The sequence below is a fragment of the Scyliorhinus torazame genome, chromosome 16 (genome assembly GCF_047496885.1).
Source record: "Scyliorhinus torazame isolate Kashiwa2021f chromosome 16, sScyTor2.1, whole genome shotgun sequence".
Lineage (NCBI taxonomy): Eukaryota > Metazoa > Chordata > Chondrichthyes > Carcharhiniformes > Scyliorhinidae > Scyliorhinus > Scyliorhinus torazame.
The window spans coordinates 34,332,026-34,346,631 of NC_092722.1; the positions used below are offsets into that span (position 1 = coordinate 34,332,026).

General features: G+C 52.7%; 1 protein-coding gene across 1 annotated transcript in view; it reads right to left on the reverse strand.

Annotated features, from left to right (window-relative positions):
- Positions 1 to 14,606, reverse strand: part of sdf4 (stromal cell derived factor 4) — a 122,081-nt gene that overhangs the window by 33,914 nt on the left and 73,561 nt on the right. The window contains exon 3 of the mRNA XM_072478232.1: positions 1,101 to 1,214. Coding sequence (XP_072334333.1) covers positions 1,101 to 1,214 — 114 coding nt within the window. The remainder of the gene's footprint in view (positions 1 to 1,100; positions 1,215 to 14,606) is intronic.

Consider the following 14,606-nt stretch of genomic DNA (forward strand, 5'->3'; position numbering starts at 1 on the left):
TCAGGTAGCACAAATAGGAATGCAGATTATTATTTGAACGGGTGTAAATTGAGAGAGCTATAAAGCCCAATGTTTGCGCGCCCACTTTCAGCGACTGATGCACGATATTGGGCTTCATAGCGAGAGGATTTGAGTATACGAATAGGGATCTTTTACTGCAATTGTATAGGGCATTGGCGAGGCCACACCTGCAGTATTGTGTGCAGTTTTGGTGTCCTTATCTGAGGAAAGATGATCATGTTATGGAGGGAGTGCAGCGAAGGTTTACCAGGCTGATTCCTGGGATGGCGGGTCTGACTAAGTCAGTTATAGGATTATATTCATTGAAGTTTAGAAGAGTGGTAGGGGATATCATAGAAACGTTTAAAATTCAGCGGTTTAGCCCACTGTGCTCAACCAGCCCCTAAAGGATCAAGGGATATAAAGGGGGGGGGAAAAGAAAGGCTGGATCCGGGTATTGAACTTGATGATCAGCCATGATCATAATGAATGGCGGAGCAGGCTCGAATGGGCCGAATGGCCTCCTCCTGCTTCTGTTTTCTATGTATGTATCCCTTCTGCAGCCCCAGCGTCTACCGGTCTTTAAACCAGGATTTTTTAAAACATCACTGCCGCAGCCACGTACACACACTAACCCAGGCTATTAACCCTTCCGGCACCAGATGCATATAATACAATATATATGTAATACAATATTTTAAAAAGCAAGATGGTGCCAGAGGGTGGGGACTCTGTGAGCTCTCCCCCCATGACCCTTGTCCTACATCTCTTATAATCTGCTGAAACTTAATTCTCGCATTAATATTATCTTTAACCATGTTATGTATTTTTATTATGTATCCTCAAGTATGTATCGCATGTTCTATGTTTTCATGTACGGAGCAATCTGCCTGGACAATACGTTTCACTGTACCTCAGTACATGTGACAATAAATCTAAATATATCTGAAATTCCTACATTCATCACAATATCGCCTGTTCTGCTCTTGAATATTGCTTTCTTAATTATTGGGATTGGGGTTTGAAATAGCACGTATAGGAAGTGCACAGCAAGAGTTAAATGTGCGCATTTTGTTAGTTTACTGCCAATTGATACTTACTTTCTTCATCGATCTTCAGTTCCTCGTTGTTTTTGATTTTCTCCGCCACCTCTTTCTCATTAAACCCCTTGCTTGCCAGAAACTTGATTCGATACTCATCCCAGGACACTTGGCCTACAGAAAGATGGTACATACACATTTGAAAGAAAAATAAGACGAGTGCTTTCAGAAAATTGTGTGGCACAAAGTAAGTGGATATCTTTTTTTTGGGGGGGGGGGGGGGGGAAGAGGGCGGAAAGAAATTAAAGTTACTGCCTGAGGTGGAACCGGCTCCCAAATTCAGAAATGACCGGACTACACTCTCCCTCTTGCACAACTCACTCATTCCAGTTATCAGAAAAATGAACAATTCCTTCCTTCATTTCCACCATCTCGCTCATTGGTCTGTTCAATGCATTCATTATCCTCTGAAGTAGAAGTTAATAAAGTCCAGCAATTGCGGAGATGGGTGGAATCGTGGTTGGGGTGGGGTGGGGGGGGGGGGCATAAGAAATGGAGTGACGACTTCCGGTTGCGGCTATGCTGAGCTAAGTCGCACGTTCGGCAGCTCCTGCCAGAAACGGACTTTTGGACTCTTTTAGGGGCCCCAGTAGCATTTGTTCGACGGTTCCCAGTGTGGGAAGGTGACAGTACGATTTCCCTGGCGCTGTATGGATTGGACCAGCAGTGGATCAGTGAAAAAAGTTATTCTGGTGCAGCGAAAGGTGCGAGGGAGGAAAGCCAAGATGGCGGCGGGTGGAGACCAGGCAGCGTGGGCGCAAGAGCAGCAGGAGTTTCTCAAGCGCTGCTTCGCGGAATTGAAAGCAGAGCTGCTGGAGCCGATGAAGGCTTCGATCGACAAGCTGGTCGAGGCCCAGAAGGCCCAAGGGGCGGCGATCCGGGAGGTGCGGCAGAAGGCCTCGGAGAATGAGGACGAGATATTTGGCCTAGCGTTGAAGGTGGAGACGCACGAGGCGCTGTATAAGAAATGGCAGGGCAAGTTCGAGGACATGGAGAATCGGTCGAGGAGGAAGAACCTGCGGATTCTGGGTCTCCCGGAGGGAGTGGAGGGGTCAGATGCTGGAGCATATGTGGTCACGATGCTGAACACATTGATGGGCGCGGGTGCCTTCCCGATGCCCCTGGAACTGGATGGGGCCCACCGAGTCCTGGAGAGGAGGCCCAAGTCTAACGAGCCGCCACGGGTGGTATTGGTGCGGTTCCGCCGCTTGGTGGACAGGGAGTGTGTCCTAAGATGGGCAAAAAAGAAGCGAAGCGGCAGGTGGGAGAATGCAGAGGTCCGTATATACCAGGACTGGAGCGTGGAGGTGGCCAAGAAGAGGGCCGGGTACAATCGGGCGAAGGCGGTTCTGCATCGGAAGGGGGTGAAATTCGGGATGCTGCAGCCGGTGCGACTGTTTAAAGACACGTTTAAGGACCGGCACCATTACTTTGAGACGCCGGAGGAGGCGTGGACCTTTATTCAGGCCGAAAGGTTGGACACGGACTGAGGGTCGGGTGTGAGGGGAGGTCGCGGGGGGTACTGTGGTTACTGTGCTTTGGGGGATGTTCCGTTCTGTTCTGTATTGTTTCCTTGGGTGCTGGGTGGGGTAGGGTGAAATGGTTCGAAGTGGGGGTTTTGTGAGAGTGTGGGCGTCGGTGGCTGGAAGGACGGGGCCCCGTTGGGGGGGGGGGGGGGGGAGATGGGAGGCCCGAGGTGGGGGAGCTGGCATTAGGCCTCAAAAGGGAGCTGCGCCAGAGAGGGCGGGGCCGGTTTGATGGAAAGCACAAGCTTTTTCTCGCGCTAGGGAAGGAAGGAGGCGGGGCTGGGGGGGAAGGGCGGTGTTGGAGAGGAGCGCCCGCTGATGGACAGGAGGGGGGAGGGGAGGAGACTACCACACTGGGAGGGTCGATGGAGTGGAGGGAGTGGCCGGGGTCAGCAGGAGTCAGCTGATTTACGGGAGTGCTATTGGGGGAGCAACGCAGCTAGGGGGGGGACCTAGCTTTGGGGGGGGGGGGGGGGGGGGGGGGGGCTGGGTTGCTGCTGCATTGGCCAAAGGGGAGCTGGAGCTCGGAGAGAGAGTCGCGGCAGGGAACTGCCGCTGGGGGGAATGGAGAGTGCGGGAGGCGTGGGCACGTGGCTGGCCTAGAAATGGGGATGGCTAATCGGCGGGGGGGGGCCCCCTGATCCGGCTGATAACTTGGAATGTGAGAGGGCTGAACGGGCCGATCAAGAGGGCACGTGTGTTCGCGCACCTGAAGGGACTGAAGGCAGATGTGGTTATGCTGCAGGAGACGCATTTGAGGGTGGCAGATCAGGTTAGGCTGAGAAAGGGGTGGGTTGGGCAGGTTTTCCACTCGGGGTTGGGCGTAAAGAATCGAGGGGTGGCGAGTTTGGTGGGGAAGCGGGTGTCGTTTGAGGGACTGAACATCGTGGCAGACAATGGAGGTTGGTATGTGATGGTGAGTGGTAAGCTGCAGGGGGTGCGGGTGGTATTAGTGAATGTATATGCCCCGAATTGGGACGATGCCGAATTTATGTGGCGTATGTTGGGCCGGATTCCGGACCTGGAGGCAGGGAGCTTGATAATGGGGGGGGGGGGGGGGGGGAACAGCACGGTACTGGATCCAGCACTGGACCGCTCTAGGTCCAGAACGGGTAAGAGGCCAGCAGCGGCCAAGGTGCTTAGGCGGTTTATGGACCAGATGGGAGGAGTGGACCCATGTAGGTTTGTCAGGCCGGCGGCCAGGGAATTTTCTTTTTTTCCCCACATCCTTAAAGCCTACTCCCAGATAGACTTCTTCGTTATGAGTAGGGCACTAATCCCGAGGGTGGAGGACACGGAGTATTTGGCCATAGCCATCTCAGACCATGCCCCGCATTGGGTGGAGCTGGAGCTAGGGGAGGAGCGGGACCAGCGCCCGCTGTGGAGCCTGGATGTGAGCTTGCTGGCGGATGAGGTGGTGTGTGGGCAGATCCGGGGTGCATTAAAAGCTATCTAGGGGCTAACGATAATGGGGAGGTGCAGGTGGGGGTGGTCTGGGAGGCGCTGAAGGCGGTGGTTAGGGGAGAGCTAATCTCCACTAGGGCCCACAAGAAGAGGAAGGAGAGGAGAGAGAGGGAGAGATTGGTGGGGGTGATTATAAGGGTGGATAGGAGGTATGCAGAGGTCCCCGAGGAGGGACTACTCAAGGAGCGACGAAGCCTCCAGGCCGAGTTCGACCTGTAGACCACCTAGAAGGCAGAGGTGCAGTGGAGGAAAGCGCAAGGGGCGGTGTATGAGTACGGGGAGAAGGCTAGCCGGATGTTGGCACACCAGCTTCGGAAGCGGGAGGCAGCGAGGGAGATTGGGGGAGTTAGGGATAAAGGGGGGAACACGGTGCGGAGTGCGGTGGGAATAAATGGGGTATTCAGGGACTTTTATGAGGGGTTGTATAGGTCTGAGCCTCCGACAGAGGGGGGGGGGGATGGCGTTGATTTTTGGATCGGCTGAGATTCCGGAGGGTGGAGGAGGAGCAGGTGGTTGGGCTAGGGGCACCGATTGGGCTGGAGGAGCTGACTAAGGGGCTGGGGAGTATGCAGGCGGGGAAGGCACCGGGGCCATATGGGTTCCCGGTGGAATTTTACTGGAAGTACATGGACCTGCACGGCCCTCTATTAGTGAGGGCTTTCAAAGAGATGAGGGGGGGGGGGGGGGGCGACGATGTCCAGGGCGCTGATCTCGCTGATCTTGAAGTGGGACAAGGACCCATTACAGTGTGGGTCGTATAGGCCAATCTCGCTCCTCAATGTGGATGCGAAGCTGTTAGCGAAGGTGTTGGCTACCAGAATTGAGGACTGTGTCCCGGGGGTGATTCACGAGGACCAGACGGGTTTTGTTCAGGGAAGGCAGCTGAATACCAATGTGCGGAGGCTCCTTAACGTAATCATGATGCCTGCAGTGGAGGGGGAAGCGGAGATAGTGGCGGCGATGGAAGCAGAGAAGGCCTTCGATAGGGTGGAGTGGGGGTACCTCTGGGAAGTGTTGAGGAGGTTTGGGTTCGGGGAGGGGTTCATTAGTTAGGATAGGCTACTTTACGAAGCCCCGGTGGAGAGTGTGGCCACAAATCGGAGGAGGTTGGAATACTTTGGCTGTACATGGGGACGAGGCAGGGGTGCCCCCTATCCCCCTTGCTATTTACATTTGGGGGGGGGTCAGGGAGTTTGGGGACTTTTCCGGGTATAAGCTCAACGTGGGGAAGAGTGAGCTCTTCGTGGCACACCCAGGGGACCAGGGAAGGGGGATAGACGAGCTTCCACTGAAGAGGGCGGAAAGGAGTTTTCGGTACCTAGGGATCCAGGTGGCCAGGAGCTGGGGGGCCATACACAAGCTCAACTTGACGAGGCTGGTGGAGCAGATGGAGGAGAAGTTTAAAAGGTGGGATATGCTGCCACTCTCCCTGGCGGGTAGGGTACAGTCAGTGAAGATGACGGTGCTCCCGAGGTTCCTTTTTATATTCCAGTGCCGCCCAATCCTGATCCCTAAGGCCTTTTTTAAGCGGGTCAGTAGGAGCATCATGGGATTCGTGTGGGCGAAAAAGACCCCGAGGGTGAGAAGGGTGTTTCTGGAGCGGAGTAGGGACAGAGGAGGGTTAGCGTTACCTAATCTGTGTGGGTATTACTGGGCTGCCAATGTGGCGATGATACGCAAGTGGGTAATGGAGGGGGAGGGGGCGGCATGGAAGAGGCTGGAGATGGCGTCCTGTGTGGGCACGAGTCTGGGAGCGCTGGTGACAGCACCGCTGCCGTTCCCGCCGACTAGGTACAGCACGAGTCCGGTGGTGGCGGCGACTTTGAAAATTTGGGGGCAGTGGAGACGCCACAGGGGTGAGGTAGAGGCTTTGGTTTGGTCCCCGATCCGGGAGAACCATCGGTTCGTCCCGGGGAGAATGGACGGAGGGTTCCTGAGCTGGCACAGGGCAGGAATTAGAAGGATGGGGGACCTGCTTTTAGATGGGACGTTTGCGAGCCTTGGGGCGCTGGAGGAAAAATTTGGGCTTCCCCTCGGAAATGCCTTCAGGTACATGCAGGTAACGGCGTTTGTAAGACGGCAGGTAAGGGAGTTCCCGCTGCTTCTAGCACTCAGGATCCAGGATAGGGTGTTCTCGGGGGTGTGGGTTGGAGAGAGCAGGGTCTCGGCGATCTACCAGGAGATGCAGGAGGAGGAGGAGACCTCGGTGGAGGAGCTAAAGGGTAAATGGGAGGAGGAGCTTGGGGAGGAGATAGACGAGGGTGCGTGGGCGGACGCCCTGGGTAGGGTTAATTCTTCCTCCTCTTGCGCCAGGCTTGGTCTGGCGCAAGTTCTTTGGGGTGGAAGACAGTTGTGGGAGGTGCTCGGGAAGCCCGGCAAATCATACCCACGTGTTCTGGGCGTGCCCGGCGTTGGATGGGTTCTGGAGGGGTATTGCGAGGATGGTGTCTAAGGTGGTGAACACCCGGGTTAAGCCGAGCTGGGGGTTAGCACTATTTGGGGTAACGGACGAGCCGGGAGTGCAGGAGGCAAAAGAGGCCGGTATTCTGGCCTTTGCATCCCTGGTAGCCCGGCTGAGGATTCTGCTACAGTGGAAAGATGCAAGGCCCCCAAGCGTGGAAGCCTGGATCAGCGATATGGGAGGGTTCATTAAATTGGAGAGGGTAAAATTTGCCTTGAGAGGGTCTGTGCAAGGGTTCTTCAGGCGGTGGCAACCGTTCCTCGACTTTCTAGCGGAGCGTTAGGAGGTGGTCAGCAGCAGCAGCAACCCAGAAGGGGGGGGGGGTGTACTTTGTGTTTTCTACTGTGTTTATTATTGCTTAATGGGGGGTTTGTATATTGGGGGAATTTGTGATGTAGTTGTAAGATGGTTATTTATCTGTTCCTTGTTTTTCTTTTTTCTGTAAGGGTTTGTTGAAAATATGTAAAAATTTGAATAAAAATATTTCTAAAAAAAAAAATGGAGTGACAATTTTAACCTAATGTGTCCATCCAAAAAATTGGTCCTACTGGATGCAAAAGCTGGATTTCCACTCTGCCCAATTTTACTCTCCATTGGGGTCACTCTGTCGGACAGGGTGCAAAATTGGCCCCCCCAAACCAATCTCATGGCTTTTCTGCTTGGCCCCAGAGTCTGTTAAAGGCAGGGATTCTGGGAGGGCAAGTGGAGATCCACAGGGGTTCTGTATATGGATGGGTATTTTTCAAGATTCATCTCAAAGTTGGAGGATGAAGCCTAAATAGCAGGGATAATTAACCCAGGGAAGAATGGGGCCAAGTTACTGGGATTAATGGAACCATTTTGTGGGAGTTGGGCCATCAATTGGAAAATTAAGACGAGGACTTGCTATTCTATAGGGCCTTTTATGACATCGGACATTGCAAAGGGTTTCATAGAATCCCTACAGTGCAGGAGGCCATTGAGTCTGCACCAACCATCCGAAAGAGCACCCTACCGAGGCCACACTCCCCCTACCGAGGCACACTCCCCCACCCTATCCCCATGACCCCATCTAACCTTTGGACACTAAGGGGCAGTTTAGCATGATCAATCCACCTAACCTGCACATCTTTTGAATGTGGGAGGAAACCGGAGGAATCCCACGGACATATGGGGAGAACATGCAAACTCCACACAGTCACCCAAGCTTGGAATTAAACCCGGGTCCCTGGCGCTGTGAGGCAGCAGTGCTAACCACTGTGCCTCCTGTTTTACAGCCAATTAAGTACTTTTGACATATATTATCTGAGGCGTTTCCTACACTTACAGCACATTTTTGCTGTAAATGTAGGAAACGCCTCAGATAATATATGCACAGAAAGCTCCCATAAACCGCAGTGTGATGATGACCAGATCATCTATTTCAGTGAAGTTGGTTGAGGTGTGATTATTAGCCTGGGCACCAGGCGTAACTACTTTATCCTTCCTCAAAAATCAAACTGTGGGATGTTTTAGGTCCACCTGAGAGGGGTCTCAGTTTAATGTCCAGTCGGAGACAGTGCAGCACTCCATCAATACTGCACGGCAAGTAACGGAGACAGTGCAGCACTCCATCAATACTGCACGGCAAGTAACGGAGACAGTGCAGCACTCCATCAATACTGCACGGCAAGTAACGGAGACAGTGCAGCACTCCATCAATACTGCACGGCAAGTAACGGAGACAGTGCAGCACTCCATCAATACTGCACGGCAAGTAACGGAGACAGTGCAGCACTCCATCCATACTGCACGGCAAGTAACGGAGACAGTGCAGCACTCCATCAATACTGCACGGCAAGTAACGGAGACAGTGCAGCACTCCATCCATACTGCACGGCAAGTAACGGAGACAGTGCAGCACTCCATCAATATTGCACGGCAAGTAACGGAGACAGTGCAGCACTCCATCAATACTGCACGGCAAGTAACGGAGACAGTGCAGCACTCCATCCATACTGCACGGCAAGTAACGGAGACAGTGCAGCACTCCATCAATATTGCACGGCAAGTAACGGAGACAGTGCAGCACTCCATCAATACTGCACGGCAAGTAACCTTCACTCTTGTGCTCAAGTCTCTGGAAGTGGGAACTTCTGCTGACTAAGAGGCAAGACTGCTATCAACTGAGCTGAGCCATGGCTGACACCATGAACGCTGTTTAATGTAGATAAATACAAAGTCGTATCTTAGGGATACAGAATAAATAGAAGTGTAAGATCATCTACGAGGCGCAAGTCAGGAATACTCTCCACTTGCCTGGATGAGAACAGCTTCAACAGCACTTGAGAAGCTCGACACCATCCAATGGCTCACTTGGTTGGCACCCCATCCACTACCTCAAAACACTCACTCCTTCCACCACCGATGCACAGTGGGAGCAGAGTACCATCTACAAGATGGACTGCAGCAACTCACCAAGGCTCCTTCAACAGCACCCTCCTTACCCACGACCTCTACCACCTTACAGGGCAAGGGCACCTCAGGTACTGCAGCGGTTCAAGAAGGTGGCTCACCACCACCTCCTCAAGGGCAATTGGGGAATGGGACCAAAGGCTGACCCAGTCAGTGATGCCCAGATCTCAAGGACGGAAACAAAATAATGAAAGTAACGCAGAAAGACAAATCAGGAAGCCAATCTGAGATTGAAAGTAGATTGATCATCAAGACATCAGTCCAGTGCCTGGCAGCGGTAAAGAAATCAAATCGACTGCTAGATAATCTAGGGAGAAGAACAAAATGACTACTATGTAGAAGAATTCGGAAATGTTTTATCCTGCGGGAAAACACAGGACAAGTAATCTGGTTTGAATGAACCAACAAGGTAGCAATAGGAGCCTGATCCATGTTGTAGACCTGATGTCATCCATAGGGTGATGGGCGTGGTAAATTTGTTCTGACATTCTTTATAAGCACATCAATTCATCCACGGAGGGTGTAGATTTCAGGGCTAATGGTGGGATTTCGCGGTGCAAAGGTGGACCTCCTTCTGTGCCATTATGACTCTTTAACTCTTGGGACTGGGAATTTCCAGCCCCCCCCCGCACGTGTCCCGGTGGCAGAGGGGATCCCCATTGGGAGATGGGGGAATCTTCCAGTCCTGCCAAGGTTTATGCCGGTTTGTCCAATTTGCCCACCCTGCACTCGGAGGACACGTCACGGCAAAGAGAGGGGGGGGGGGGGGGGGGTGGTATCCTGGCTGTTAAACGCCCTATCGATTAAAATTTAAAAGCCAAGGTCACCAAAATAAATTTAGACAGAAACAATTTCATCCCAAGCGCTAAAGGTAAATGGGTTCACGAAAGATTTTGACATTACATTATTTGGCAAGGTGGTTACAGGAATTTGCAGACGTGATAGACTGCTTACATCCAGCAAAGCCCCCACTGGCCATTCATTCTCTCTGTATCAGGTGAACTACGAATTCGCTGACTCGTGCAGACGTCACTTCAGGTTGGGGAGGGGGCGCGGCGGGGAGGGAATGAGTCATCTCTGAAGAGATAAGATGTTTAACGCATATCAAAAGATATCAGACGCTAATATTTCTGATCAGCCTACTTGTGGCAGGCAAACTACTTATCATAGCCGTCACAAGTACGTTTAGATGATAGCTTTGGCACATAGAAATAGTCACCGGGCCCCTTTGCAGTAAGGTTGGACACCAAACCCGGTCTCCTGACCTGGGCGGCACAGTGGTTAGCACTGCTGCCTCACAGCTCCAGGGATCTGGGTTCAATTCCGGCCTCGGGTGACTGTCTGTGTGGAGTTTGCACCTTCTCCCAGCGTCTGCGTGGGTTTCCTCCAGGTGCTCTGGTTTCCTCTCACAGTCCAAAGATGTGCAGGTTAGGTGGATTGGCCATACTAAATTGCCCCTTAGTAGGGTTACTGGGTTATGGGAATAGGTTGGAGGTGTGGGCTTAAGTAAGATGCTATTTCCAAGGGCCAATACAGACTCCATGGGCTGAATGGCCTTCTTTTGCACTGTATGATTCTAAAGCAGGGATATACCAGGCTGACTGCTGGGATGAAGCGTTGTCTTGTGAGAAAATGTTGTGCAGGTTGGGCCTGTGCTCATTGGAGTACAAGAATAATGGGGAGGGGGGGGGGCTTTGACAGGATAGACGGGAAGGAGGAAGCAAAAAATGACTACCAAATGGGAACAGAGTCCCATAGCGAGCGCATTTAGCAGCGTGTTTCCTGGCACTCGCAGCGCCAAGCAACACAACGCATTCTAACATGGACTTGGGTTAGATACGGGGCCTCAGCTGGGAATGCACGGCCAAGGCCGCATTTAGTCCCGTTTCCTGCATGGAGGAGCCCCGCGCACCGAAACGCCTCAGTGCTGGGAGAGATCGGGGTGTCATTTCTATATAGCGTCCTGCTCTTTCGAGCCCCCAACACAACCCCGGAATTGCGAGGGTGCTCAGGTGGCACTTGTGCCAGGGTACCACCCTTCCCAGAAGGCATGAACCTGGCGGCCTCCAATCCCCTGGAAGACCACAAGTGCCGTTCCACCTGGTCCCCATTTGTGGCGACCACTATTGAATGGCACTTGCCCAAGGTCTCCAAGGTTAAAGGGATAGATCCCAACACTTTGGTTCCTCAGGGAACGGCATATTAAAGTGAGACAAGCGGTCTCGCTCAATATGCAGATTTACCAAAATGTGATCCCGCCCACAATGGGCGGGCTTCATAGTGTGACGTCTCACAAGATTGCGTTAGAGTTCGCTAGGCGTGGCGAGCCAGGTAAATCCTGGGAGCGGGGTCTTCCGTTATTTACTGGCCATGTTGCACGTGGCGTGCTGCTTTTCGGGTGCAGCGTGGCTGACAGATCGCACCCCAGTGTAACTTTGGGTGGGTTTGTGGAGTGACTTGTGCCGGGTGTTTGGGTGCGGCCCAGACTAGCATTCACCCACACTTAGGGCTGAATTCTCTGCTTCCCGATGCCAGCAGCAAGAATTGTGATTGGGCGCAGAATAGCGCGCAAGTGAGAAATGGCGATTTGCGCCTGGCGCCGATTCAATCAGCAGGCTCTGGTCCCTCACTGGCGGCGTTATCGAAGTTTGCATCTCGCACCAGCGGATCCAGAACGATCATTTGCATGGATTTAAACCTCATTTAAACCACTCCACAATGCTCTGCCCCACTTAGGCGGAAGTCACGCGGACACGATTTGGTGCAAGGATTGACAAGTGGGACCAGGGCACCATGGCTGCGGAGGGGGAGCGGGAGGCAAAAAAATACTCGAATAGCCTCAAGCATTGTCAGGTTTGCTGGGGGGGATGGCTGCCGGGGCCGGGAGCAGTACCGGGGAATGACTTGGTACCAAGTCTTTGTACTCGAGGGGTCCCCTCGGGATCGCAGTGGACTGGCTCAGACCGCCATTGCTGCATTACGCAATTGAAATTCACCCCTTTGGTGCTACTTGCAGGCTCCTGGCTGCTCACACTGCTGAGTGCTCGGTGTCCTATAAATGTTCAGAGAGCCTCTGATCATCTGGGAGCCCACCCAGTCCGCCACTCTGGACACCCTCATACCCCAGCTGTATCATCAAGGGGAAGGGCTTGGCCAAGCTCAATCAGTGGCCCACCAGGTGTTGACACTCTCAGAAATGTTGCCCCGCTGCAGAGGAAGCAGGGGTTTACACGCCCCTTCATTCTCCCTTGGCATCCTGATAGTACCAACCAGGCACCTGGACACTGTCCCTGGCATCCTGGCAGTGCCAGGTTGGCACAACCAGGGCACTGTCCTGCCCTGTACCTGGCCACCGGGGGCTCCAATGGCCTCAAGAGCCCTCCGGCGTCACCTTCATCCCCGGTCTCAGTTTGTGGAGACCAGTACTGGACTGAGGCCTTGCTGGTGCAGCCAGTGACTATCAGGAGCCGGGAAATTGTGGTCTAAAACGAGTTGTGCATATCACGGCCAATGAGGAAGTGATCCAGATCGCACCGTGCGTAGTGAGTCGGGTGCATCGCAATTGACAGACAGACACACACAGACACACAACACAGCCTCATCCACAAACACTCCAGCAAATGACCAAAAGCTTGGTCAAAAAGGTGGTAGGTTTTTAAGAGCATCGTAACGGAGGAAAGAGAGTTTTGGACCTGGCTGCCAATGATGGGGTGCTTAAAACCAGAGGTGCTCAAGAGGCCAAAATTAGAGGAGCGCAAATATCTCCGAGGCATTGGGGCTGGAGGAGGTAACAGAGATCATCAAATCCACAGTGCAGAAGGAGGCCATTCAGCCCACTGAGTCTGCACCGGCCCTTGGAAAGAGCAACCTACTTCAGCCCACACCTCGACCCTATCCCCGTAACCCCACCTAACCTTTGAACACCTAAGGGGCAATTTATCACGGCCAATCCACCTAATCTGCATATCTTTGGACTGTGGGAGGAAACTGGAGCACCCGGAGGAAACTCACGCAGACACGGGGAGAACGTACAAACTCCACACAGTCACCCAAGGCTGGAATTGAACCCGGGTCCCTGGCGCTGTGAAGCAGCAGTGCTAACCACTGTGTCACCATGCCACCCTATTGGGAGGGGCAAACAAAGATAAGAATTTTAAAGTCACGATGTTGCTTGACTGGTAGCGAATGTAGATCAGTAAGCACAGGCAAGAATGGGGACATGCCAGGAGTTATGATACAGGTAGCAGAGATTTGGAATACCTTGGGCGGGATTCTCCATCCCGCCGCACCAGATTTGAGGTGTGCCCCGCCATCGGGATTCTCCGTTTCGGTGCTGCTCAATGAGTTTCCCATTGTGGGGCAGCCCCACGCCGTCGGAAAACCCCCGGGCTGCCGGCATAACGGAGAATCCCGACGGCGGAGAATTCAGCCCCTTGAGTTTATAGTGTTGAGAGCGGGATATGAAATAGGCAAGTATGAAAGTGGACGTGGAAAGGAAGTGTCATCTTGTGGGGGCATGTCCAGGACCGGTGGGCAACAAAGGGGCGGCAAGGTGGCACAAAATAGGAGATCTGTTGCTTCACAGCGCCAGGGACCCAGGTTCAATTCCCGGCTTGGCTCACTGTCTGTGTGGAGTCTGCACCTTCTCCCCATGTCTGCGTGGGTTTCCTCCGGGTGCTCCGGTTTCCTCCCACAAGTCCTGAAAGACGTGCTGTTAGGTGAATTGGACATTCTGAATTCTCCCGCAGTGTACCTGAACAGGCACCGGAATGTGGTGACTAGGGTATTTCCGCAATAACTTCATTGCAGTGTTAATGTAAGGCTACTTGTGACACTAATAAAGATTATTATTACAAATGGCGGAACAGGCTCGAGGGGCCGAATGGCCTACTTCTGCTCCCATTTTGTATGTTTGTACATCTCCTCGTCTTGGCAGAGTCCACTTGCGGTCTCACAATCCTATTTGAAGTGAGTTTATCCATGAATGAACAGGGAAGGATTGTTACATTTGTCTTCACAGAACTGTGCCTTTTTTACTAATTGCTGCTCTGAAAAAGCTGAGATTAAACGGGTTCGCATCGTGCAACGTGACTGCAGAAGCATAAACCACATCTGAAAAAGGACTTTAAAAAAAAAAAAAATCACATGCATCTGCTGTCAATAATGGCCCAGGAAATTTGTTTCACCACGGCTACCGCCACCCAAACCACCACTTTGCAGGACACAATCGCATGTGGTGATTAAACCACTGTACATTCAGCGTGATGCTTTCACAAGAAAGATGCGATTGTTCACCTTGGAACAGAGATGTTCAGAATCACGACGGCCTTTAATAGGCCGAGGCGAGGAGAAATGGCTTCCATTGGCAGGAGGGGCGGTAATCGTTGGCCGCAAATTTCCTATAATAAATTTTTAAGAATACTGCGGATGCTGGAAACCCGCAAGAAAAACAGAAAGTGCTGGAAAAACTCAGCAGGTCTGGCAGCGTCCGTGGAGAGAGAAACAGTCACGGTTGCGAGTCCTTATCACTCTTCTTCAGAGGTAAAGAGAGGGAGAAATGTGATGGATTATATCTAAGAGGGACTGGAAAAAAATAGAAAGTCTGCGATAGGTGGGAGCTGG